This window comes from Lates calcarifer, linkage group LG19 (assembly GCF_001640805.2).
Source record: "Lates calcarifer isolate ASB-BC8 linkage group LG19, TLL_Latcal_v3, whole genome shotgun sequence".
Classification (NCBI taxonomy): domain Eukaryota; kingdom Metazoa; phylum Chordata; class Actinopteri; family Centropomidae; genus Lates; species Lates calcarifer.
In genome coordinates, this window is record NC_066851.1 from 13,287,450 (window position 1) to 13,313,137 (window position 25,688).

At 41.2% G+C, this 25,688-nt stretch overlaps 2 protein-coding genes across 5 annotated transcripts in view; both read right to left on the bottom strand.

The window, feature by feature from the left end:
- Positions 1 to 11,091, bottom strand: part of LOC108888151 (doublecortin domain-containing protein 2) — an 83,339-nt gene extending 72,248 nt beyond the window's left edge. For all 3 annotated transcript variants that reach the window (XM_018683991.2, XM_018683989.2, XM_018683990.2), the window contains exons 1-9: positions 10,561 to 11,091; positions 10,051 to 10,099; positions 9,845 to 9,921; positions 9,601 to 9,732; positions 8,916 to 9,068; positions 8,728 to 8,776; positions 4,993 to 5,125; positions 3,083 to 3,183; positions 2,405 to 2,530 (exon numbers count right to left, since the gene is read on the bottom strand). In XM_018683991.2, the coding sequence (XP_018539507.1) occupies positions 2,405 to 2,530; positions 3,083 to 3,183; positions 4,993 to 5,125; positions 8,728 to 8,776; positions 8,916 to 9,068; positions 9,601 to 9,732; positions 9,845 to 9,921; positions 10,051 to 10,099; positions 10,561 to 11,006 (1,266 nt within the window). In that variant the 5' untranslated portion in view covers positions 11,007 to 11,091. The remainder of the gene's footprint in view (positions 1 to 2,404; positions 2,531 to 3,082; positions 3,184 to 4,992; positions 5,126 to 8,727; positions 8,777 to 8,915; positions 9,069 to 9,600; positions 9,733 to 9,844; positions 9,922 to 10,050; positions 10,100 to 10,560) is intronic.
- Positions 11,092 to 14,232: 3,141 nt separating this feature from the next.
- Positions 14,233 to 16,721, bottom strand: colec11 (collectin sub-family member 11). 2 transcript variants are annotated; one of them, XM_018683924.2, is made up of 7 exons: positions 16,523 to 16,721; positions 15,923 to 16,087; positions 15,755 to 15,826; positions 15,233 to 15,304; positions 15,077 to 15,130; positions 14,863 to 14,958; positions 14,233 to 14,700 (listed from the first exon to the last, which is right to left on the bottom strand). In XM_018683924.2, exons 2-7 carry the CDS (start codon positions 16,056 to 16,058, stop codon positions 14,291 to 14,293), a joined length of 840 nt encoding a protein of 279 aa, XP_018539440.1. In that variant the 5' UTR covers positions 16,059 to 16,087; positions 16,523 to 16,721; the 3' UTR covers positions 14,233 to 14,290. The 2 variants fall into 2 exon arrangements, with proteins under 2 accessions (XP_018539440.1, XP_018539441.1); XM_018683925.2 differs by having other exon boundaries at positions 14,233 to 14,682; positions 16,523 to 16,708.
- Positions 16,722 to 25,688: the final 8,967 nt, after the last annotated feature.

Sequence of the window (25,688 nt, forward strand, 5' to 3'; positions counted from 1 at the left end):
ATAGGAGCATGGAAAACCAGCTGAAAGACAAATGAAATGGACTTAGATTGGAAAAGGAAAGGGATGGATCAATGTGGCAGTCAATAATGATTCGATTTTTTATCACAAAATTCTTAAGAAGAGGAAGACGATTGATCAAACATCCCTAGTCGTATTGGCATTTCTAACAATATTAATTAAGAAAAAATGCTTAGCTGACTGGTTGATAAATCAGCCAATATTGTTAAATCAAAACAAATGATAGCTGTAAACACGATACCACACCAGTGGGTGCAAACATACCCTTGTCTGCATTTCCTCAAAGTGTGTGACATCTACAACATAAGACAGAGAGTCCCCCCTCATGAAATCAATCAGCTCCTTAACAGAGTGCACTCTAAAGGAAAACCCAACCTTCAGAAAGCCCAACAAAAGTCAGTCAAGTGATTATAAGAAAAGCTTTGATAAATGTGCATCAGACTCGAGCTCGCCATCCTTCGCTCTCTTCCACTGAGATAGCCTGCCTTCACTCCCAGCGGACATCTCCACTTGGCAGAGATGCTGAATCTCGTTATTCTTTATTTGGCCTGGACCACACAGGTCAATATCACACGCGCGCAACCGCCTCACCGGTGTGCTGTCTGTAAATGTATTCACTATTTAAATTCAATGCAATAAATCATTTAAAGCATGGGCTGAAAATGTAATCATGTAATTGAATTTGGTCATCAATATCTACTATATACGTGCACATATACAGAGTACAAGGGGCATTTCACAAGCACGTATGAGCACCGGAGTGGGAGGAAATCTGTCCGAACTCAGCTCAAAGTATGAGTCATAGCAGTGCAGTTATCCCTCATTATTATTCACAGCCCTCTAAATGATGAGGTTGCCGACAACGAGACAGCGACAGTCTGTTTGGCCTCAAAGGGAAAAGAGGAGAGTATGCATGAATGATGGTCAGACTTTAAGTGAGGTAAGTCTCACTTGCAGCAGTATCATTTCTAGCCTAACAACGACTTTTATAAATATAATGTAATCCTGGATAAAACATGGATGAAGATAAAACAGGCTGCTGCAAAGGTAGATTTTCGTGAGGTAGAAGGTGCTCCAAATCAAAAAAGTTGCCTCCCTTCATGTTGTCTACTGTAACTTTCTACATTTTAGGCTTAAATGATGTCCTTAGCATTGACACAGTTTTGATGACTGTACTGTAAACTGTAGCCTGCAGATGTGGCACAATATTTTCAACTGGAGCGTTTGCAACAACAACCCTACCTTCTCCTTACGTCAGTCTTCGTTAGCTGACAAATCAAAAACTGCCTGGCAAGATGATTATTGCAAAAAGTAGCTGAGTCTGTACTGGGATTATTATTATTATTTTCCATTATCTAATGGTCATTCCCTGCGATCCATAGCCAATCTGAATCAGCAACATTCGACTAAAAGCGATAAGTAATGAATTAGGCTATTGATGAGGTCTTTAGCCAGGGTCATAACTGGCCCCCAGAAGTCAATAATAATCCTGATAAGAATATCTTTATTGCAAAAGTGCATACGGCAGCAAAATCATCACCACACCAAAACATTCCCCTATGGTGTAATTGCCACTGCTTGAAATTATAGTTTTCATTAAAACAAAATGTTCAAGGTTATTGATTGCTTAAATAAGACTCAATATCTTCTCATTTCAAAGCCGAATGAAATTGCTTGGAATAGTAATATCACCCAACTATTGTGTGCATTCATCACAGTTACACTGCTTCATATTGCTGTCCCTCGAGGATTATTAGAGCAAAATAAGTGTATTTAAATGAGTGTAATTTCTAGGAACCACAGATCCATGCAAAAACATCTGTATACACAGCTCAGGCCTACTTCATCACTGTGAGCGTACACAATAACCAGGGTAAAGGACAGACATCAAATACAACCACATGCTGTTATGGAGCACAACTCTAATAACCAACACAAATCTCTCTGTATTTTTAAGTGAGATGTTGCTGTGAAACATACAGTATCTTTGGCTACAGCTAAGCTTTCTCATAGTACATAAAGTTGGACCTGGAGCTCAGGTGTCTTTAATCTTATGTCAGTGCCAGTATTGTGCCCTGTGCCTTTTACTGACTCTCCTTGCCCTGAGGAAGGGCTATGCTTGTAAACACACAGTACACAATACACAGAGAGAACCATGGAGACAGAAAAACAGGTTACACACACATTACATAAAAGTATAGTTGCTGCAAGCATGTCCATGTGATGTTCTTGCAATTATAAAAATGGTGATTACCATAATTGTTGGTTAGACCATTTCTGTGTGACCTAATCCAAAAGCAAATAAAAAAATTGGACATAATTATAAAGTAAAAATGAACTAAACATGAAATACTAACTACATAAAACTTTTAATAAGGGTACTTACATCCTTCCTGGAACCTGGAGACATAGACCTCTGCAGATACAAGCTGTCTGAATCATGGAGGAAGGCCTTGCAGGGCCTCGCAGAACTCCCATCTTCATACTCCTCTTCAACTATCTTGGCCTCAACCTGCAGGAAGGGAAAAAACAAGATCCCCCTTGGCTTACACTGTACTGTACTGTTGTATTGATTTTGCTAAATATTTATATATTTATGTAACTTGTTCTATTCATGAGCCCTATTCTGAGCAGAAAATTATGCTGCACTGTACTAGAAGTATATTCTTAATTCTGCTGAAAAACACACAGAGAGGTAAAAATGGGGAAAGGATGCTATGCTACAGCAGCAGACACTTTTCCAATCTAACCCATTCATTTTACTGTGCATCAAAACAGCTGTAAACACCTTGTTTTTTTTTTCAACATTTATACTGTCCTGTTAATCTTCATTGATAGCAAGTTGTTGAATCATATGAACTGATAAGTTCAGTTAGTAGCATACTGTTCAGTTAAATGAAATTCAGCACATAGCCTATGTTTATCTTTGGTGAAGTTAATGATAGTGTTTTTAGACTGGGATCAATTCTTACTTCCTGTCAGATAAACAGGCCCGAGCTGTTCAAAGATCGTATGCTAAAGAGCTCATCAGGCTGCAATACTGTGTGGGACTGTTTTTTTTTACCTGATCAATTGGCAGGTCCACCTTCAGCTGGCGGTCCTCCTGCACCTCCGCTGCTCCTGCCATCTCACTTCTTTTGTTTTGTGCATTGAACACGCTGCCCTCTGAGTGAAAAGTGATTAATCACAATTACCTCATCTGTTGGCAGTCGCCCTCTTATTCTTCTGCACACTCTCACTCTCTCCCTCTCTTCTATCCCTCCATCCCTCACTGCCCTCCTGTCCTCTCCCTTTTACTCTCCTGTTCAACTTCACAAGAGATCAATGTTGCTGTCAAGTCATTTATTTATTTAGAATGGTCCCACAGACGAAAGGGGCCACAGAAAGCCACAGCTGCCACGCCACAAATATGGCCAGCCAGCGTGAACTTTCAGTCCAGGGTTAGTTCCTGACAGTGACAGGTTGCTCTTGATGCATGTGGGGAATAGCTTGTATAGCAACGTCATAGTGTTTCTTCTCTTGTAAACAAACTCCCTTTTGTCTGCAGCTGCTGGATTTGATACAGGGTGGAATGTGAATAATGAAACACACTACTGAGCTTGAATCTACTTCAGCTAAATAGTAAATAACCAGGTCTGGTAGATTCATCAGTCATAGACCAAAGGAACATGTTCAGAAAAATACATTCTCAGGTTTAGCTCCAAGAGGCAGTTAAACAGCTGCAAAATATGTAGGCTTTATTATATTTTTCAGTCAGGCATTACTTTTGGATCTCCTTCTAGACTCACTTTCGTTAGAAAAAAGCAAAATGATGAAAGAAATCTGCTGCCAAAACCTAAGCTCCTGTAGCTGATGATGCTTGTGAACACTACATGCCTTTACAAAGGGTTCTAAGCCGTGATGTAGTTACAAGGAAGCCTCCTGACTTTTATCTTTTTAACTTCCAGGCCTTTGGTGATGACTTTAGTGAGAGGAAGCCATACTATAGGCATGATGAGAGTTCCAAAATGTGGCCAGGAAGCTGCACTCTGGCCTCACTACAAACAACAGCAGCATCTTGACATGAGCCCAATGGGAGAAAGAAATTGTTTTTCCTTTCAATATGAAAGCATGGCAGGTTTCAAACTGTGGCAATTATCCAATTTATTCTACCACATAATATTATGTTATTCATGGCCCAGGATGAGTCTTTCAAGTTGAGCCACTGTATTACTGAGCACAGATGGTAAAACAAACACCCATGAAACAACACCTACTGAATAACTAAATAGAAGAAGTAAAGACACAGTTACTCTCTATGAATGATTAACAGAGTATCACTTTTAAACAGCGCAACTGATGAAATGTCCAAACCCATCAATCTAAAGGAGTATTTTGTCATTTTTATAGTCTTTGTCAGCATTTATTTGATTAATAACTTATTACCATTTTGATTCCCGGCATCAGGAGAAAATTAGAGCATTTTGTTTTCCCCACACATAGTTAGCAGGGCTTTCTGGATTCATATTCAACAAAATGGCCTGATTGAATTCATCTATGATTTAAACCCCCTTGATAGTGTTTGAAGTCTTATTCTGTTTAATATTCACAGAAAAGAGTAGTGTTTCTTTCAAAGAGCAGGGAGCTGTGTTCTGTTTTGGACTTTAAAGAACAGGTTGAGAATTCAAAGAAAGCTCTTCCACCTGCCAAACGGTAGATTTTCTTTATGTTCCCAACACACACCAGACTCCTATCTCTGCACTTACACGTTCACAGGAAAATATTATGCTACACACTCCTTCATGTGTGCCCCACATGTGTACACACACCAAACACATGCATATACATATAAGTTTGTCTTCAGCAGCCAACAGGTTTCTACATGTTGTCACAGTGAGAGAGGATGTGTAGGAGATAAAATAAACATACTATGAGGACAGGGGGTTGGAGAGAGAGACAGAAAGAGAGATATTACTATAGAATTGCTCTGCTTACCCCCTGTCAAGAGCAGAACTGGGTTTCTGGACACCTGCCTCTGTTGTTTGGTTCTCTCTGGCTTGGCTGTGTGTTTCTTCATCTGGCCCCTGGCTGTGTGCTCAAGGTCCTCTCCAAAGCCTGTGTGAGCAAACTACATGGAGAGACAAAAGGGGAGAAATCAGGGGCACAGATTAAGGCATATTTCCTCAGATTTCTCTGTGATTCATCATTGACTTTTCTGCTGTTGTTCTGTAAAGAGCAAGAAGAAAAAAAGACAAAACACAGTGGGGCGAAACTTGTTTCTCCTCTCTTTGTGACGCTTTTTTACATTTTCCATTGACCTCAATTTTTCATGAGCTGATATGCTTTGTAGCTCCCCTGTGACTCCTACTGTATTGAATTCATCTGGTTCCAATACATCCCATGCACAACCTATCAATCACTAGGGAGTGTGGCAAACTAATCATTTATTGATGAAATGGGGCAGCCATGAATTTCTAACTGCATTTGTCTTATTTATCAAGCCAGATCAAACAATGAAAATCCAAACAAGCTTAAAGGGAAAGGGAGGGAGTTGTAGGGAATAACTTATTCTTCAGCAGTAGACGGCAGAAGGTTATTGATGGAGAGGGAAGAGAAAAAAAAAAACAGGCTTGGGACTTAGTTGCATTGTGAGCGAGTGAGGGAGCAAGAGAGGAAAAGAGAGGAAAAGAGAGCGAGCAGCGGGGAGAGTTCAGAGTGATGTTCAGACAGCAGGGTACACATCTGAATTAATGCTTCCACAAAAGGCAATTTTCTCCTCACAGGCTCCTCATCCCCTCTGTAGGTAGCAAGGTGAGGTATGTCTCCTTTACAGAGAATGAGAGACACAGACACAGAGAGCAGGAGAGAGCAGACTTAATGTTTCTTTTCAGCTACAGTGCTCTTTACTGCAGCTGCCTGGCTGGATCCCTGGGCTGGCTCGGGGGATAGTGTAGTGATCTCAGGCTTCCACCAGAATACACTTCTGGCAATGGTGTTTGCAAGCTCACTAACATGGAGTCTGGGGAATAGCAGCGTTGTTTCTTCACTTGTTTGCTTTCTTTAATGCAGAGGCAAAGTCTGTTGATATTCTTTTGAATTTCTACAGCCGTTGGTGGGCCGAGGGAGAAAAATAAAACAACAAAAGAAGAGTGAAGTTTGCCTGGTATATTCAGCGAAGGGGAGTTGAAACAGAGTTCACACTCTAGTGCTGTAGTGTCCACAACCACACAAGATCAAAGACAGAAGAGCAGTGGCACTGTCGCAGTGGTAAGCTGTTAATTCAGTTTCATAACCTCAATTCATCTGTGAGTGATGTGAAACAACTTCTTACTAAAAGTTCAATATCAAAATATATCAGGGCAGCCAAAAAATGAACAACTTGTGTTCCATGTTTACCGCCTGGTGGTGAGATGTAAATAGATCTTATTTAAATCAACAAAGTTAAATCAAGACTGTCTCACTTGGGGAGGGGAAAGCAGAGGACGAGGGGTGCTGCAGTACCGGGAGAGTACAGTACAAGTAGCAGCACAACTGGAAACACGGCAGTGGAAAAGCTGAGGTCATCTCCCCTCTCATTCTGCATTACATATCTACAGTACCGTGTCCTGTGGGAGCAGACAACTGTGTGTATCAGGAGGCCCCAGAGAGAGAGAGACAGAGAGAGAAAGAGAGTGCTAGAGTTAGTGTGAAGGGGGCTCAGGGGGACCAAACAGCAAGTAATCTGTAGCCCTCTCAAGTGGCGGAGAACAGGAGTCAACAAGAGGACACTGTGATATGATAGCCAGGGGAAAACCAGGGGTCCCAACCAATTGGACCGACCGGCCCCCAGTCATACTGGATGTGGTATCAGCAGGAGCCATTCCTAGGGCCAGGTCCTTCAGCGAGCAGACATGCTGGCAGCAGTGAGGGGGTATAGTTTTCCACAGGGCACTGCTACTTCCCCTAACCAATGAGATCATCTGAGAAAAGTGGAGAAACGGGGAGCAGCAGCAGCAAGTCATTGCTGATGTCAGAGAGCGCAGCCATTAAAGGTTTAGTCAGACTTTCTGGGCAGTTTTCACAGGATGCCTCATGTGAGCTACTATACATTTGAAGCACAATTGCACTGCTCATTATCATTACTGTAATACTTTGCTTTGATGTACACCATTATTCATTTTTTATCTTCTTCTCTTTGCATTCCTCTCTCCCCTATTAATCTTCTCTTCATGCTATGTCTACCTCAAAATCTCTCTACCTCATCATGTCTGTGAACACCTAACTCAGCATATATGCTTGCTACCGATGGGAACATGGTATGTTGGAGAGAGTTTCAATATTAAACTCTGCAGAGCCGTCAGTTTAGACTTCAGTGGTTGCTCCAGACCAGATGTCCCATTCAGCGGCACAGAAACTCTCTGCCGCCGGTGCAGATGGGACAGGACAGACATCATTCCCATACAGCGAGGTTGACAGAGCAAGGTTACATTTTACACAGCCTCACTGGGCATGTTTAAAGGATCTTTTTACAGGCATTTCAAACCAGACTGCTGTTGTTTTGTGAGGTCAAACTGAAATTAATGACAGACATGACCCTATAAATGTATGTATAATCAGTAAGCTAAACAACTGACAGATCAAGACAGAGTGGGCAATATTTGTCACATGTATCTTTCCCCTCTGAAAGGCCCTTATTAACTGGTCAAATCATGTTTACAAATTCATGAGGGATCAGGCGAAGGGGAGAGGGGAGTGAAATGCGGCAGCATCATGTCTAGTGAATGACTAATACTACAATGAGCTGGTGGATGCAAAACAGAGGCATAGCTCTGTCTCTGTCTCCACCTCATGGTACTGTGTGAAATGGCAAAGTCTGTGGTCTCAGCAGTGTTGATTCAGATTTTCTACCTGTGTTAGGAGCGAACCTCAACTAAGCAAAGTTTGGTTGTGGTTTTCATCTATTGTTTCATCTCGGGATACATTTTAATGAGCTCAAGAAATCTTACAAATAAGTCACAGCATTTAAACAGATTCTGATATATTACTAATAAATATTCATCTGATTTCTAAATATAATGGAAGTCTACCACAGATACAGCTAGAGGTGAGGTGGGGGTATTTTTCTCCATCTGAAAAAATTGGCATCTGCCACAGCATTGTCATCTTTCATGGTTAGAAAAATCAGATGTCAGACACATCTCTCACAAGGGGCCCCTGTCTCTGCCTCAACCTGCTGAGTGGGCATGTTCTCATCTTCACTGTGTGATTTGGTGTTCATCTCGAGGCCCACAGCAGCGCAATCCTCACATGGATTCAAAGCATTTCACTGTCTACTTAATCACAATACAAATTGTCCCGGTTCTGGTTTGAATAAGAGATTTTTTTTTTGTTTTCAGTCAGTGAAGTCCCCCTGGTGCATATGATCTGTCTGTGAGGCTCACTGCACTTGATCAAGTGGGCCAGTCTGTCTCTGTGGGGATTACCCATCAAAGTGGAAAGCAACGGTAACTCAATGCCTCCTGCAGACAGTGATTGATGATGGTGCTGTTTCATAACGAATTACACCCCCACAAGAAGTCTCGCACGTGGGAAATGTTAATTGAAATGCTGTGTGTGCAAAGATATGTTTTTCAACTGTAATGCTATCAAGGTGTTATAGCAATAAACTAGAAAATATTTTTAAAAATCAACAATTCAGCATGTCGCAAGAAAGTGAACCAGATGGAAAATTGCACCCAACTCTGTACTCACCACATCCTTTGCATGTCTTGTCTTCCTAATAGGAGGCAGGATGTGTTGGCTGCAGGGAAGAAAAATGGAAACCAATACTGACAAACATATTTTCTCTTTCCTTTTTACATCAATACAGGAATCCAGTGTTTATTTGATTTGCGTAAATCAAAATGTATTTCGCTGACTAAAAAGCATAATTCTCATACCCTTCGACTACATTGTTTTCCCTGATTAAAACCCCAGGGACGCACTGGTCATATGGCAAAGCTTTAAACTTTTCTGCCCCAACTGCAACGTAGTGCTGGTTGTTCTCCAGTTCAGTGGAACCGCAGATAGGATGTCCATCTAATGTGCAAAGCCTATGAACAAATAAAGAAGCAAAAATATAAATATATAAACACAACACATATTCAACTATGCTTATAAATATAAGTGTTTTGGTTATGAGTATGACATAGTTAGATGTATCAGATACTGTGGTTGAATTTAATGTTAGCCTGTTTTCAAATATCCATCAAAGCAGTGTTTGCCTAATCAGTTTTGGATGAATTCCAGTAAGCACAGCACATCATAGCCCAACATAGTCCCAACCACTAATTAATTCAAAAAAATCCTTCCACTCTGCTAAATGCATTTAAACTGACTGGAATGCCTCCACTAATCATGTTTCCTTCATCTATATTAGAGTAGCTGACTCTTTAGAGTCATGTGCACCATTTTTGATAAACTACTTTAATTTGAAGGACATTATTTGTGTCATGATTCATAGTATAGTAGGAGACTAAAAGGAGGATCAATCTTTCTAATGCAGAGGAAGTACAGGTTATGTCTTTGCTTGCCACTCACTGATACATGACTAACTTAATACAATGTACTGATGTCAGACATTACCTGTACACAGCACCAGTTCGAAGATGCACTTTCTCTGTCACCAAGGCTAAAACATTTTCCCAACTTCTGAGCGTGTACTTTGGAATCCGTATTCGAGCTGGAGGCACTAAAACATCTCCGTTGGTAAAGACACTGCGAAACACAATACCGCAAAAAGAAAAATATATTTCTATCATTGCATAACACGACAGAGGACACTGCTCTTTTGGCGTTTGATTTAAGTTTATATCCATTCAATACTCACTTTATTGTGCAAGACTCATCAGTAGTTCTACTCCAGCGAGCAGAAACTACTATTCTGCTGTGAACAACAGGTTGGATCTGAAAATCATATAAATAGGGATTTAGATTTTTTAAAGTCTCACTAAAAACACTCTATCACATAGTCATACTTAACAAGACAGCACCTGAAAACAAAGGTTAGAGCAGGTGCACCTGCTCCAACATTACCTGGTGATTTTTCTTCTTCTGGGGCCTCTTGGTTGTTATTTCACAATAGCTGGAAGACAGTTAAAAAAAAAATCATTTAAGTGGATTAAACCCGAGCTTAAGCTGCTAACATATACAGGCTGCCAGTGAGAAACTGCATTCACAGCTAAATATAAACTAAAAAGTGTTAGATTAAGCCAATTACACTATGAGAATATTGATACGCAAAACAGCACAGTATACCCCACTATAGACTTTACTTAAAGATATTTAAGTGTAAGTTTAGGATATTTACAACCGTAGGTACTTACGTTGAGATAGCGACGCATTTTGTGGACTATATAGTTCTAAAACCGTCGAATATTCACAGGACAAAAGCAGCAAACACTTCAGAAACTTTCTGTGCTAAGATAGCTCACTGTCCGGAACACATGTATTTTTACAGGCCCCAGAGTGAAGCCTGTCCTCGGTGAACTGACCTCCCTCCTAAAACCGCACACACACACACACACCTTACAGCATGCTACCTACTCCAGTTTTTTGAACTGTTCATTTCCGGCTGCAACGTACACACTCCCGTGCTTCAAGTCGTCCAAATGCTGAACTTTGTGGCCTTGTACGGGAGTATGCAGCCTCCTCACGGCGCCAAACGGAGCCTCAACGGCCCTGGTCAAAGTGGTCAAAAAACTGTCTAAGGTTGACACCTGCCGCGGATTCACAACTATTTTCCTTCCGGGATAGAAAGCGTCTCCGTTCCTGTAAACAGTTATTGTTTTTGTTGGTGGCAAATCACTTGTCCCTGCTGTGCCCGGCATCTTTAAGCTAGCAAACAGTAGCAGTTTAAACCAACAAACAATAATAGCGCTTGGTGTCAAAAGTAAATGTGTCACTGGTAGGTGGGTGATGAGTCTCCGGAGACGTAACTGGAGATAGCATCTGATATGGAAACCAATTCCTCCACATGAGAGGAGCAGCATCAAGAAACCAATCCACCGTCTGTGTTGTTTGTTGGCCTGTTTCTTTTGTGTGCAGCTAACGTTAATTTAGTGTTTGATTCCAAAACGTAGTTGTCTCCGAGGCAACCAGCCACCAGAAAATAATACATTATTTAATCAGTAGTAGTAGTAACGCAAACAGCAGCAGTTTAAAGATGTATGCCCACATTAGATCGAGCCTATAGTAATTTGAGTTATACTGCTTCAAATATCACTGTACAGTGACTTACTTACCCATGTTAAAGCTTCCCCTTTCCTTGCTTTCTTTGGTAAAGGCTGTATGAGGTTTTTGTCTGCTTTCTTTCCTCAACCAGGATTTTGGGGTACTTTGCAGGGGGCCACGATTCATAGTATCTCAGCAACTTCTGGACTACAGGACTTATATTAAATGAACCAGATTCAGCAGTCATAGATGATCAGCATTTTGAAGACTTTTATATCATATGCTGCAACATGAGTTACGTTTTGCATTGCAAAATAACCTTATTGTATTAAAGTTACAATTGTTAAGTCTGACTGCAACAGAAAGACTCCAATATGTATTTGCAGCCACAAACCTTGATATGCTATATACACTAAACTGCTACATCAGGCATATTAAAAAAAAGAAGAAGAAGAAGAAGAAGACAGACATCCCACATTGGCCAGATGTAATAGGCAGTTTCATTAAACTACCTTCTACATCTGGCAATTGCAGAGTGAAGTCCAACAACTGCTTAGAAATGTGTTTTAATGAATTTTCCTCAGTATATCTTCCAGTATGTGCTGGAGGCTGTCAACTGATAAGCAGATGCTGATGCTATTGATACATACCCATATGCATGTTTCCCCAACCTCCTCTAGAGCTTAGCACATCTACCAAGATATGTTGATTTACTTTATTAAGTATATGAAATACTGTGGAGAGAGACAAAGAAGTGTATCCATTTAGCTGCTTATTTTTACAGATGTGTGTTTAATTTTAGTTTTATTCGTTGTATATATTCAAAGTACACTTTCTAATCCTTGCTTTTCTGCAGAGGCAAGTTGAATTTTAGTCATTTATTATGAGCACAAGCTAAAATATTGCAAATGCATGGTGTGTGTTTTTTTTATTTTATTTTCATGCACTGTCGCCATATCTCTTATTCACAGGCTTTTTTTTTTTTTCACTACAGATTATCTGCTAGTCCACTGTTAATCAGAGCTGTCCAAATTGTTTACCACAAATGTAACCAGAGATTGCACCAACAATGGCACCTAATTGGTTCAGGCCAGACAACTCCTGGTCAATTAAATGCATAATTCATCTCAGCATTAATTATTCATTTCTTAAGGGACCGGTGCTGTGCTTTATTAGGAGAACTGCATCATACATATTCAAATTCCTCTTCTTAGAGGCATGCAATATTATCTCAGCTGGGATGCCCATCCCAAAAAACAATAGCAGCCAGGGCTGTAAGACAACTTCTATTAATCACACAACTAAACCATAGAGGATTTTCAAAGAAGAAAATGTCATACTAACCTACGGTGTGTAATGTCTTGTTTTTGTCATTCAGCAAACATTACAGTGTCAAACAATTACCAAGTGTAATCAATTTATTATTATTGTAAACCCTCTTGTGTTTAGATGATACATTATTTTTTAATAATAGTCATGTCACAGAAAAAACGTCTGTGTTAATCTAACCAATCAACACTACTTGCCAGTGTGTTTCTTCCAGTCCATTAGATTTAATTCACTGCCAAAGATAGATTTCAACATTTTTTCCAAAGCAATATTAATATATTTAAAAATTCCAACAGTTAAGTACAAGTAAATATCCCTTTTAAAACATCACAGTTAAATCAGCTATATAGATTAAAATCGACATGGTGTTTTGCTCGAATGGTTATGTTTTATTTTTCCTAGTGATGTTCCTCAAGTGCAACTGAAATAAAATGTGTGGTTACCTAAAGAGCTGACTCCTGTTTCTTCTCAAGTGGCGGACCAGGAAGTAACGGTGGGAGAGTTTCCTTTGACACTCTTAAAGGTCAGTGTCACCCATTTTTAAAAATCACATTTTGAACAGTCTGTAATCACCGTTTCCCCCAGTAGTTAAGTCAATACCTGTGACTGTTTAAAGCTAGAAACACAGAACGTGGATGTTTTAAGATGTGAGGTCACTGAGATGTAATTTCTCTGCTCCCTAGATAATAAATGAGACACAGACTTTGTTCACCCATAAGATATTTTGTGTGAATTACGGCACCCAAAGGACTTGGTATGCTACAGAGGGAGGTCTTATCTGTTTATAGTGGGTATAACATACAAAGCATTTATTCAGTGCCATATAAAGGTTTTAAAAACTATCTTAGTATGTGTAGATACCCTTTTAAAAATCATTGTAGGACATTATGACATGTCACAGTCCAAAAAAAATAAATAAATAAAATAATGATGGCACAATTTCATTCAGCAATCTTTAGTGTTATCAGTAACACCTGTGCATTTTCTTCCATGAGTCAAAATGTCTGATGTAAAAAGGCCCATTGAGCAGCCCACTGATCCAAAGCCACAGAACACACATCCCACTGTAAGAAACTATTCCAGTGCAGCACAGTTTTCAAGCACTGGGTGGAGACAGTCTCACTCTGGCTCAGGATTTGGTTCAAAGGTTTGGTTCCACTAAATAAGTCCAGTCAGCTCAGGGGCAGAAAATAATGTACAGACACCATCTCTCTTTTTTTAAAAATTATTAGTGAATGTTTATTGTGCAACAACCGCCACATAACCTATTATGTGAATATGAATATAGAATGCACAGTGTGTTCAGTTTCTTTGATTAAAAGCACCCAACTGGAACTACAAAATCTTTCTTTTAATTTCATTTTTTCTACAAAATCTGCAGCCCTCTGCACTTGCTTATTTGCCTTGTTTGTTGACGGCACTGGAGCAAATATTGCTCAGTGGATACTTTGCATAACATAAAAAGTCAGTGTGTTACCAGGCAGGCTGTTGGGAGCTCTAGTGAATCACAGAGTATGAGGTTAAAGGTGTACGTACAATAACTAAAAATTTTACAAAAAGAACAAAAAATCAGGTTGTTTGTGAGATAAGAAAATAAATATCAGGCTATAAGGGAAAAAAGAAAGGAAATATATGAGTTTGCACAACTTACATGTCATTTTGTCATCATATTTACAGATAGAAGGTAAAGCACAAACACTCTGAATACAACTAATGTGTAGCTCATTTATATTTATCATTTTTTTTTGTCACAGCTCTTCAGTAAGGACTGCACTCAGACACTGTCTTTGTCAAATTCACAGATAAAGTACATGGTTGGGTGGCACGCCACATCAGTCCACTCTCCAGAGGCCACCATCTCAGCACAGTCCTCGTCATCATAGGCGTTGTTGGGCTCTCCTTTCCTCCATTTGCTGAACGTAGTCATGGGAGAGCGATCCACATAGGTGAAAACGCCCTCTCGGTCCAGGTCGTGAATGCCGATGTAGACTCTGCTCAGGCCCGCCTCAGTGATGTAGCCCGCGATGGCTGCGTTGGCTCCCTCATCCTTGGGCATGACCAGGTGCCCTCCCCTCGTCTGGCAGTAGAGCTCGGCGTCGGAGTAGCGTTTCTCCTCCTTCACCAACAGATAGACTTTACTGTCTGTCTCTTTTATGCCAGCAACAGCTGCAGGGGAGGGCAGTGCTGAAAAATGAGCACTTGTATTTCTATAAATTTCACATTGACATGCCCAGCATTTGCAGTTCTTTGAGGATACAACAGCAAGGATACAAGAAGTCAGACAAGAGGCGTCAGAATGTTGTCAAAACACACAAGTACTTTTTTAAAAGAATGCTGAGATCTTACCATTTTTAATGAATTTCAGTTCAGAGGATAGCTGGGCCACGAGAATGTCCATTTCTCCGATCATCTTCCTCATTGGTGTGCACTCACACGGAACTCCTGAAGACAAAAATGTGGAGGATCACTACATCATTGCCATAATTCATTCTCAAATTTCACCAAATGTGTGCATTTAATCCTGCGACAGTCTGTTTGACAAACTGAATAATTATCTCACCTGGCTCTCCATTAGGGCCTCTTGGACCTGGATCCCCGGTGTCTCCTTTTACCCCTGAGATATGAAATATAATTATTCATAAAGAATGTAATATGGTATACTTAACTAATTCCCAAACAACTACATTTAAAGTATATTTGTACATTTTATAATGACCTTTCATTCCACTTGGGCCCACTTTTCCATAGCGACCCATAATTCCTTTCTCTCCTTTAAGCCCAGCTTGGCCTGAAAAAAGTGCATGTGATAGGAATATTTTAAATGAAAAGCCATACATCTGAAAAGACCACAAATTAAAGTTAATGAAAAAATTCTCCAGCCACCCTTTACTTTCCGCTAAGGTACGTTAATTAAAACGATGAGTCTGTGTAATCTGCTTTAAAAGTATGAGAACACTCTCCACTCCTCATTAAGGTCTTCAGTAAACACTTGTCCGCAGCAGTGGATTCTGCAAGTTGTTTCTCCTCCAACCTCTCACCCAAATGTAAACACTTGGCCATCTCTGGATGGCCTGTTAGTGATGTAACAGCGCATTATCAGCCCAAGCAATGTGATCTTTACCCTGGTTCATTTTTGTTTCAGCTTGGTGAAAAAAATGAAGAGATGCATAAGCTTGCATTTATGAGAAGAAAAATATCCTGCAGTCATTTTCACTTGTTGCAGGTGTATACACTATACCAATCTCTCCAGGAGGGCCGACTCTTCCCGGTCTCCCCGGTGCTCCCTTTTGTCCTTTCTCTCCTGGTTCTCCTGGGAAGGGCAGAGAAAAATAATCAGAAAATAGAAAGGCTGATTCTGTTTTTGTTCACTTTGTATTGTGTATGTGTGTGTGTGTTAGCTGCATGCCTTTAAGTCCAGGGACAAGGATCTGGACAGTGCAGGTCTCCTCTGCCAAGTGCTGTCCATAAGATGTCTGTATTGGTACAAAACTCATCATCACAGACATTAGTACCATTGGTATTAACAGCTTCTCTCCTTTCATTCTTCCACATGGGCTGTTAGGAGGCTACACTGGAGAATCATGAGAAATTGAGAAAATTATTCAAAAAGTAACCCAAGTTTGATGATAGATTTCACAGAGGAAATAGTATTACAGAACCGAAATAGTGTGATCAGGATTAAACACTTGTTTCAGTAGCAGAGCAGTAATGCAAATTAATCCCATAATATATTAGCATAACATAACTTCCACCACACATTTGACGTTATTGTATTAATAAGGAAAAAGACATGATTTTAAACTAATTTGTATTTATCTACTACATTAAATAATGCTTGATACAAATAGCTGTTCACAAAAGACATGGAAGTCACATCCAGGGTTATATTTGCCCTGACCAAATACATATTCAGCCTCACTGTGATAATCTTGGCAATGTCAATAACTCCCTACGTACCTAGAAAGGACAAAATAGTAAACCGAGTTTCAGAATATGGATGGCCTACCTGTAGAGAAACTTTCCACACAGGGGAAATGTATTGCCAGCTTGCAAAGACTTGTAGGAGCTTTGAGCGGTGGTGGTCCTACAGAGACATTTCATGTTCCCCCACAGGCACCACAGAATGTGTGTGATAGGACATTCGTAAACAGTTCACAGATAAAGTCCAAAGCAGCTGGGGCTCCGCAGATAATTGGCTGGGAAAGTAGTCGAGTGATTGACAGTGGAGGGGCCTGATAAATCCACTGACTTAACTTCAAACTCTGTCAGATGTTTGGTAAAGCAATGGAAAATTATAAGGTATTTTAGATATTTTAAGAGAGCATTTAAATAGATTAATTTCATAGACCAGTACATTTATTACTGTCGCAGGACAAATTACATGGCTTACATTTATGCTGCCACCTGTGCAGCTGTGGTATTGCTTTGCCTATGTTTCAATTTGTGTCCAAACTTTCTCTGCTTTTTTATAAATCTGTAATTTTATTGTGTTGAAATGGCTAATGCACAGCTCTGTATTAATGATATGAGGATTTTAGTTCTCCTAATGTATTCTTAGTGTCTGTGTGATTAAAAACAAGTTTTTTTTCATTTGTTCCTCTAAAAATGCACCATCACACCTTGTAAAGTGCCACACTCCATATCCATCATCTTATATAATTCCTTTTTAATTAAAAATTAATGTAGCCTAAATGGGCACACACAAATAAACAAGATTAGTGAGACCAAACATACCCAAATATATACATGAAAGCACAGATTTTTGCTTTGCAGAGCTTTAGAGTGGAATATGAACAGTTTTTGCCTCTGCAAAACACTAACTGAGGATTTATTCTCATTCAAATAACACTGTGATTCACTGTCAAATAAATATTATCCTTAAGTTGTACTCTGGGGTTGTGCTCAGTGTACCCTGAAGATGACATGTACAGTACAGTATTTGTCTTATAACTACAGTTTATCTTTGTTTGACTCTTTCATTGTCTAAGCCATTTCTGCAGATTTTTGTAATCCCATGCCCATGAGTCATCCAGTGTCAAGAAATAAGTAATTAAGATTTTACCGTATATGAGTACTGTAGTTCACCATAATGTCTCCGGTGGATCCCTTCCCTGCTCTTAACTCTTTACTCCACCCTCCTGTAAGCGAGTAATTAGGGCCCGAGCAACGAGTTGCGTGGGCCCAACGGGGCCATGCAACGAGTTGCAAGGACCCTCTTGTTTTCGGTCTGTTTATTATTATTATTAGGGCCCGAGCAACGAGTTGCGTGGGCCCAACGGGGCCATGCAACGAGTTGCAAGGACCCTCTTGTTTTCGTTCGGTTTATTATTATTATTATTATTATTATTTTTTTTCTTCTTTTTCCGCCTCTTTGATCGCCTTTTTGAGGGCCTTAACATGCGTCAAAACTCCTGAAAATTTGCAGACGCGTCAGGCACGGCGAAAAATTTAATAATTTAGGGGTCTTGAGCATGGGTGTGGCAAAATGGCCTCGGTAGCGCCACCTACATTTTTAAACGGAACAGCCCCTCAAGCCCCTTGCGCCTAAAAATCTGAAAATCTGCACACATATGTAACATCCCATGACGCACCAAAAAGTCTCTTGGAGCCATATTCTAAACCCAACAGAAAGTATTTTTATTTTGACCGGAAGGTGACAAAATTGTGTGTTTTTGGCCATTTCCAGGGGTCGCTTGAACGCGAACTAGTCCTAGACGCATTATCCGATTGACTTCAAAATTTGATAATTTGTTCTTAAGACATAGACGAAGTTAAATTGCAAAAGTTTCGGACTTTTCATTGAAGGGCGTGGAAGTTATGGCCCTGAAAGTTCGATCACTCGCCACAAAACAGGAAGTTGCTTTAAATTTGCTATATTTCGGCCATACTTTGTCCAAACTGCATCAAACTTTACAGGATTGTTAATGGTACCTATCTGCACACATCCATATGTCAATATTTATACAATTGTTGTAGCACCACCTATTTATAGCAGGAAATGACATATTTTATAGTGTGATGTCCAGTTTCTAGACGGGTGACCAGATTCACTTCAAATGTTGTCAGGACAGACTTAAGGATTTTTGGAAGACTGGCTCCGAAAATTGTGAGTTTTGGTCGAAGCGTGTGCCGGTTCTGGCCCGTCAAAGTTCGGAAACCCAACTTCCTGTTTGAAACCTCAGATTTTGGGGTAACTTCCTGTTGCGACTCTCTACTTTATCCTACAGATGGAGCCATTGTATTACTCTTTGATGGGTTTTTGGAAGGGGGTCTCTGTGTGTGTGTGTCTGTGTGTGTTTGAGGGGGGAGGGGAAGAGGAGTTGATTGAGTCTGTGAGAAGCTGCCACAGAGAGGTTACAGTCAGGAGAGCCAAGAGCTGTCACAGATGATGAGCTCTGAAAAATATTATCACAGAAAATAATTAGCATAAAAGCTTTTATTTAAAATTTTTACATCTCGGAAGTGTGAACTGTTACGCCAGCGTGTGCCCTGCGACCTGCGTTGACCCCGCGGTTGCCGGGGTCCCGCGGTCGCCGCTCCCCCGACGGGCGCCGGGTGCGAGGGCCCGTTCAACGCTGCTCGCAGCTTTAATTATTAGGGCCCGAGCAACGAGTTGCGTGGGCCCAACGGGGCCATGCAACGAGTTGCAAGGACCCTCTTGTTTTCGTTCGGTTTATTATTATTAGGGCCCGAGCAACGAGTTGCGTGGGCCCAACGGGGCCATGCAACGAGTTGCAAGGACCCTCTTGTTTTCGTTCGGTTTATTATTATTATTATTATTATTTTTTTTTTTCTTCTTTTTCCGCCTCTTTGATCGCCTTTTTGAGGGCCTTAACATGCGTCAAAACTCCTGAAAATTTGCAGACGCGTCAGGCACGGCGAAAAATTTAATAATTTAGGGGTCTTGAGCATGGGTGTGGCAAAATGGCCTCGGTAGCGCCACCTACATTTTTAAACGGAACAGCCCCTCAAGCCCGTTGCGCCTAAAAATCTGAAAATCTGCACACATATGTAACATCCCATGACGCACCAAAAAGTCTCTTGGAGCCATATTCTAAACCCAACAGAAAGTATTTTTATTTTGACCGGAAGGTGAAAAAATTGTGTGTTTTTGGCCATTTCCAGGGGTCGCTTGAACGCGAACTAGTCCTAGACGCATTATCCGATTGACTTCAAAATTTGATAATTTGTTCTTAAGACATAGACGAAGTTAAATTGCAAAAGTTTCGGACTTTTCATTGAAGGGCGTGGAAGTTATGGCCCCTGAAAGTTCGATCACTCGCCACAAAACAGGAAGTTGCTTTAAATTTGCTATATTTCGGCCATACTTTGTCCAAACTGCATCAAACTTTACAGGATTGTTAATGGTACCTATCTGCACACATCCATATGTCAATATTCATACAATTGTTGTAGCACCACCTATTTATAGCAGGAAATGACATATTTTATGGTGTGATGTCCAGTTTCTAGACGGGTGACCAGATTCACTTCAAATGTTGTCAGGACAGACTTAAGGATTTTTGGAAGACTGGCTCCGAAAATTGTGAGTTTTGGTCGAAGCGTGTGCCTGTTCTGGCCCGTCAAAGTTCGGAAACCCAACTTCCTGTTTGAAACCTCAGATTTTGGGGTAACTTCCTGTTGCGACTCTCTACTTTATCCTACAGATGGAGCCATTGTATTACTCTTTGATGGGTTTTTGGAAGGGGGTCTCTGTGTGTGTGTGTCTGTGTGTGTCTGAGGGGGGAGGGGAAGAGGAGTTGATTGTGTCTGTGAGAAGCTGCCACAGAGAGGTTACAGTCAGGAGAGCCATGATCTGTCACAGATGATGAGCTCTGAATAATATTATCACAGAAAATAATTAGCATAAAAGCTTTTATTTTAAATTTTTACATCTGGGAAGTGTGAACTGTTACGCCAGCGTGTGCCCTGCGACCTGCGTTGACCCCGCGGTTGCCGGGGTCCCGCGGTCGCCACTCCCCCGACGGGCGCCGGGTGCGAGGGCCCGTTCAACGCTGCTCGCAGCTTTAATTAGGGCCCGAGCAACGAGTTGCGTGGGCCCAACGGGGCCATGCAACGAGTTGCAAGGACCCTCTTGTTTTCGTTCGGTTTATTATTATTATTATTATTATTTTTTTTTTTCTTCTTTTTCCGCCTCTTTGATCGCCTTTTTGAGGGCCTTAACATGCGTCAAAACTCCTGAAAATTTGCAGACGCGTCAGGCACGGCGAAAAATTTAATAATTTAGGGGTCTTGAGCATGGGTGTGGCAAAATGGCCTCGGTAGCGCCACCTACATTTTTAAACGGAACAGCCCCTCAAGCCCGTTGCGCCTAAAAATCTGAAAATCTGCACACATATGTAACATCCCATGACGCACCAAAAAGTCTCTTGGAGCCATATTCTAAACCCAACAGAAAGTATTTTTATTTTGACCGGAAGGTGAAAAAATTGTGTGTTTTTGGCCATTTCCAGGGGTCGCTTGAACGCGAACTAGTCCTAGACGCATTATCCGATTGACTTCAAAATTTGATAATTTGTTCTTAAGACATAGACGAAGTTAAATTGCAAAAGTTTCGGACTTTTCATTGAAGGGCGTGGAAGTTATGGCCCCTCAAAGTTCGATCACTCGCCACAAAACAGGAAGTTGCTTTAAATTTGCTATATTTCGGCCATACTTTGTCCAAACTGCATCAAACTTTACAGGATTGTTAATGGTACCTATCTGCACACATCCATATGTCAATATTCATACAATTGTTGTAGCACCACCTATTTATAGCAGGAAATGACATATTTTATGGTGTGATGTCCAGTTTCTAGACGGGTGACCAGATTCACTTCAAATGTTGTCAGGACAGACTTAAGGATTTTTGGAAGACTGGCTCCGAAAATTGTGAGTTTTGGTCGAAGCGTGTGCCTGTTCTGGCCCGTCAAAGTTCGGAAACCCAACTTCCTGTTTGAAACCTCAGATTTTGGGGTAACTTCCTGTTGCGACTCTCTACTTTATCCTACAGATGGAGCCATTGTATTACTCTTTGATGGGTTTTTGGAAGGGGGTCTCTGTGTGTGTGTGTCTGTGTGTGTCTGAGGGGGGAGGGGAAGAGGAGTTGATTGTGTCTGTGAGAAGCTGCCACAGGGAGGTTACAGTCAAGAGAGCCATGATCTGTCACAGATGATGAGCTCTGAATAATATTATCACAGAAAATAATTAGCATAAAAGCTTTTATTTTAAATTTTTACATCTGGGAAGTGTGAACTGTTACGCCAGCGTGTGCCCTGCGACCTGCGTTGACCCCGCGGTTGCCGGGGTCCCGCGGTCGCCACTCCCCCGACGGGCGCCGGGTGCGAGGGCCCGTTCAACGCTGCTCGCAGCTTTAATTAGGGCCCGAGCAACGAGTTGCGTGGGCCCAACGGGGCCATGCAACGAGTTGCAAGGACCCTCTTGTTTTCGTTCGGTTTATTATTATTATTATTATTATTATTTTTTTTCTTCTTTTTCCGCCTCTTTGATCGCCTTTTTGAGGGCCTTAACATGCGTCAAAACTCCTGAAAATTTGCAGACGCGTCAGGCACGGCGAAAAATTTAAGAATTTAGGGGTCTTGAGCATGGGTGTGGCAAAATGGCCTCGGTAGCGCCACCTACATTTTTAACGGAACAGCCCCTCAAGCCCGTTGCGCCTAAAAATCTGAAAATCTGCACACATATGTAACATCCCATGACGCACCAAAAAGTCTCTTGGAGCCATATTCTAAACCCAACAGAAAGTATTTTTATTTTGACCGGAAGGTGAAAAAATTGTGTGTTTTTGGCCATTTCCAGGGGTCGCTTGAACGCGAACTAGTCCTAGACGCATTATCCGATTGACTTCAAAATTTGATAATTTGTTCTTAAGACATAGACGAAGTTAAATTGCAAAAGTTTCGGACTTTTCATTGAAGGGCGTGGAAGTTATGGCCCCTCAAAGTTCGATCACTCGCCACAAAACAGGAAGTTGCTTTAAATTTGCTATATTTCGGCCATACTTTGTCCAAACTGCATCAAACTTTACAGGATTGTTAATGGTACCTATCTGCACACATCCATATGTCAATATTCATACAATTGTTGTAGCGCCACCTATTTATAGCAGGAAATGACATATTTTATAGTGTGATGTCCAGTTTCTAGACGGGTGACCAGATTCACTTCAAATGTTGTCAGCCCCTCCTTGACGATTTTTGGAAGATGTCCTCCGAAAATTGTGAGATTTGGTCGAAGCGTGTGCCTGTTCTGGCCCGTCAAAGTTCGGAAACCCAACTTCCTGTTTGAAACCTCAGATTTTGGGGTAACTTCCTGTTGCGACTCTCTACTTTATCCTATAGATGGAGCCATTGTATTACTCTTTGATGGGTTTTTGGAGGGGGGTCTCTGTGTGTGTGTGTGTGTGTGTGTGTGTGTTTGTGTTTGTGTTTGAGGGGGGAGGGGAAGAGGAGTTGATTGAGTCTGTGAGAAGCTGCCACAGAGAGGTTACAGTCAGGAGAGCCAAGAGCTGCTTTACACGCGGTATAAAAACTTCAGTTAAGATTTGAGCTGTCACTTGAGAAAGCATCATGCCAAAAACTAAGGAAATCACTGTAGACTTGAAGAAAAGAATTGTCGATGCTCAGGAAGCAGGAGAAGGATATACAAAGTTATCACAGCATTTCCAAGCGTCAAGAACTCAAATGAGAAGCGTCACCGAGAAATTCAAGGAGAGCCACACTGTGCAGAACAAGCCTGGCAGAGGTAGGAAGCCAAAGATTTCAATCACCCTGGAAAGAAAACCAGTGAGAGACCTGTCTAAAGACCCCATAAACGCTGCCAAGACACTAGTGAATGACTTAGTTAAGTCTGAAATTGTAGCCTCAAAGAAGATTACATGAATTCATGTAATCTTACCATATGTCTCCCCTTGACCAAAGCTGAGCGTGGATTGATGCTGTCTTTACAGTTTGGTTTTGATCAGTTAGGAAATTTCACACGGGGTCGGCTGATTTTTTCGTGTTACTCAGTGTACGGCGACAGGAAAAGTGCACTAGGTCCACCGGCGTCGAGGTGAACCAGCTGAATATAAGCCACTCAAGTTGACGACAAGTGCATTGAAAAGTAAAAGCTGCTGGCCTTTACCTTTTCTTTGTCAAAGCGCCTGTTCGGCAAGTAGTTAGTAAAGTAATCTTTTCAGCGTTGTCCACAGTCTCATGACATGTTTAACAGGAAGCACAGCACGCTGGTTAAGCTCATGGCAAACTGTTACTAACAGCTAAAATGAAAGCTTGTCTGTATGTAGTCTAACTGGTTAGTTTGTCACTAATCTCCAAATTTTGCAAGTTGCTATAAACTTCACTCTCTTAAACCAGTAACAGTCTGAGCTGGACTGATAGGGGTCTGTATGGATAAAGATAAAATCCTAATGATACCCATCCCTACAGCTGGTTAGTGGCTTCGCCCTGACTTTAGGCAGATGAGATATTCACTGTTCAAATAACTTCATTATAAGCCTTGTTTAAGCATAAATGATTTATATATGCACCCAATAACAGAACTTTAAAAAAATGCTTTTGCTCAAAGCTCAAAGCTTGTAAACTCAAGTTAAAACTGAGTTTTATCTCCTTTTGGGAGGGGGTATCTCTCTCTGTGTTTGTGTGTGTGTGTTTGTGTTTGTATTTGAGGGGGGAGGGGAAGAGGAGTTGATTGAGTCTGTGAGAAGCTGCCACAGGGAGGTTACAGTCAGGAGAGCCAAGAGCTGTCACAGATGATGAGCTCTGAAAAATATTATTACAGAAAATAATTAGCATAAAAGCTTTTATTTAAAATTTTTACATCTCGGAAGTGTGAACTGTTACGCCAGCGTGTGCCCTGCGACCTGCGTTGACCCCGCGGTTGCCGGGGTCCCGCGGTCGCCACTCCCCCGACGGGCGCCGGTGCGAGGGCCCATTCAACGCTGCTCGCAGCTTTAATTAGGGCCCGAGCAACGAGTTGCGTGGGCCCAACGGGGCCATGCAACGAGTTGCAAAGGACCCTCTTGTTTTCGGTCTGTTTATTATTATTATTATTATTATTAGGGCCCGAGCAACGAGTTGCGTGGGCCCAACGGGGCCATGCAACGAGTTGCAAGGACCCTCTTGTTTTCGGTCTGTTTATTATTATTATTATTATTATTATTATTATTATTATTATTTTTTTTTCTTCTTTTTCCGCCTCTTAGATCGGCTTTTTGAGGGCCTTAACATGTGTGAAAACTTACCAAAATTTGCAGACGCGTCAGGCACGGCGAAAAATTTAATAATTTAGGGGTCTTGAGCATGGGCGTGGTAAAATGCCCTCGGTAGCGCCACCTACATTTTTAAACGGAACAGCCCCTCAAGCCCGTTGCGCCTAAAAATCTGAAAATCTGCACACATATGTAACATCCCATGACGCACCAAAAAGTCTCTTGGAGCCATATTCTAAACCCAACAGAAAGTATTTTTATTTTGACCGGAAGGTGAAAAAATTGTGTGTTTTTGGCCATTTCCAGGGTCGCTTGAACGCGAACTAGTCCTAGACGCATTATCCCATTGACTTCAAAACTTAATAGTATGTTCTTAAGACATAGACGATGTTAAATTGCGGCAGATTTTGAGTTTTTGTTGAAGGGCGTGGAAGTTATGGCCCCTCAAAGTTCGATTACTCGCCACGAAACAGGAAGTTGCTTTATTTTTGCTATATTTCGGCCATACTTTGTCCAAACTGCATCAACTTTACAGGATTGTTAATGGTACCTATCTGCACACATCCATATGTCAATATTCATACAATTGTTGTAGCGCCACCTATTTATAGCAGGAAATGACATATTTTATAGTGTGATGTCCAGTTTCTAGACGGGTGACCCAGATTCACTTCAAATGTTGTCAGCCCCTCCTTGACAATTTTTGGAAGACTGGCTCCGAAAATTGTGAGTTTGGGTCGAAGCGTGTGCCGGTTCTGGCCCGTCAAAGTTCGGAAACCCAACTTCCTGTTTGAAACCTCAGATTTTGGGGTAACTTCCTGTTGCGACTCTCTACTTTATCCTACAGATGGAGCCATTGTATTACTCTTTGATGGGTTTTTGGAAGGGGGTCTCTGTGTGTGTGTGTGTCTGTGTGTGTGTGTTTGAGGGGGGAGGGGAA

Excerpts from the sequence above, each read along its gene's own strand:
- colec11 (XM_018683924.2), bottom strand. The coding sequence starts at position 16,058 with ATGAAAGGAGAGAAGCTGTTAATACCAATGGTACTAATGTCTGTGATG. Across the intron at positions 15,827-15,922 it reads CCTTGTCCCTGGACTTAAAG|GAGAACCAGGAGAGAAAGGA; the intron begins GCATGCAGCTAA and ends TGCCCTTCCCAG. Across the intron at positions 15,131-15,232 it reads GGGCCCAAGTGGAATGAAAG|GGGTAAAAGGAGACACCGGG; the intron begins GTCATTATAAAA and ends TTCATATCTCAG.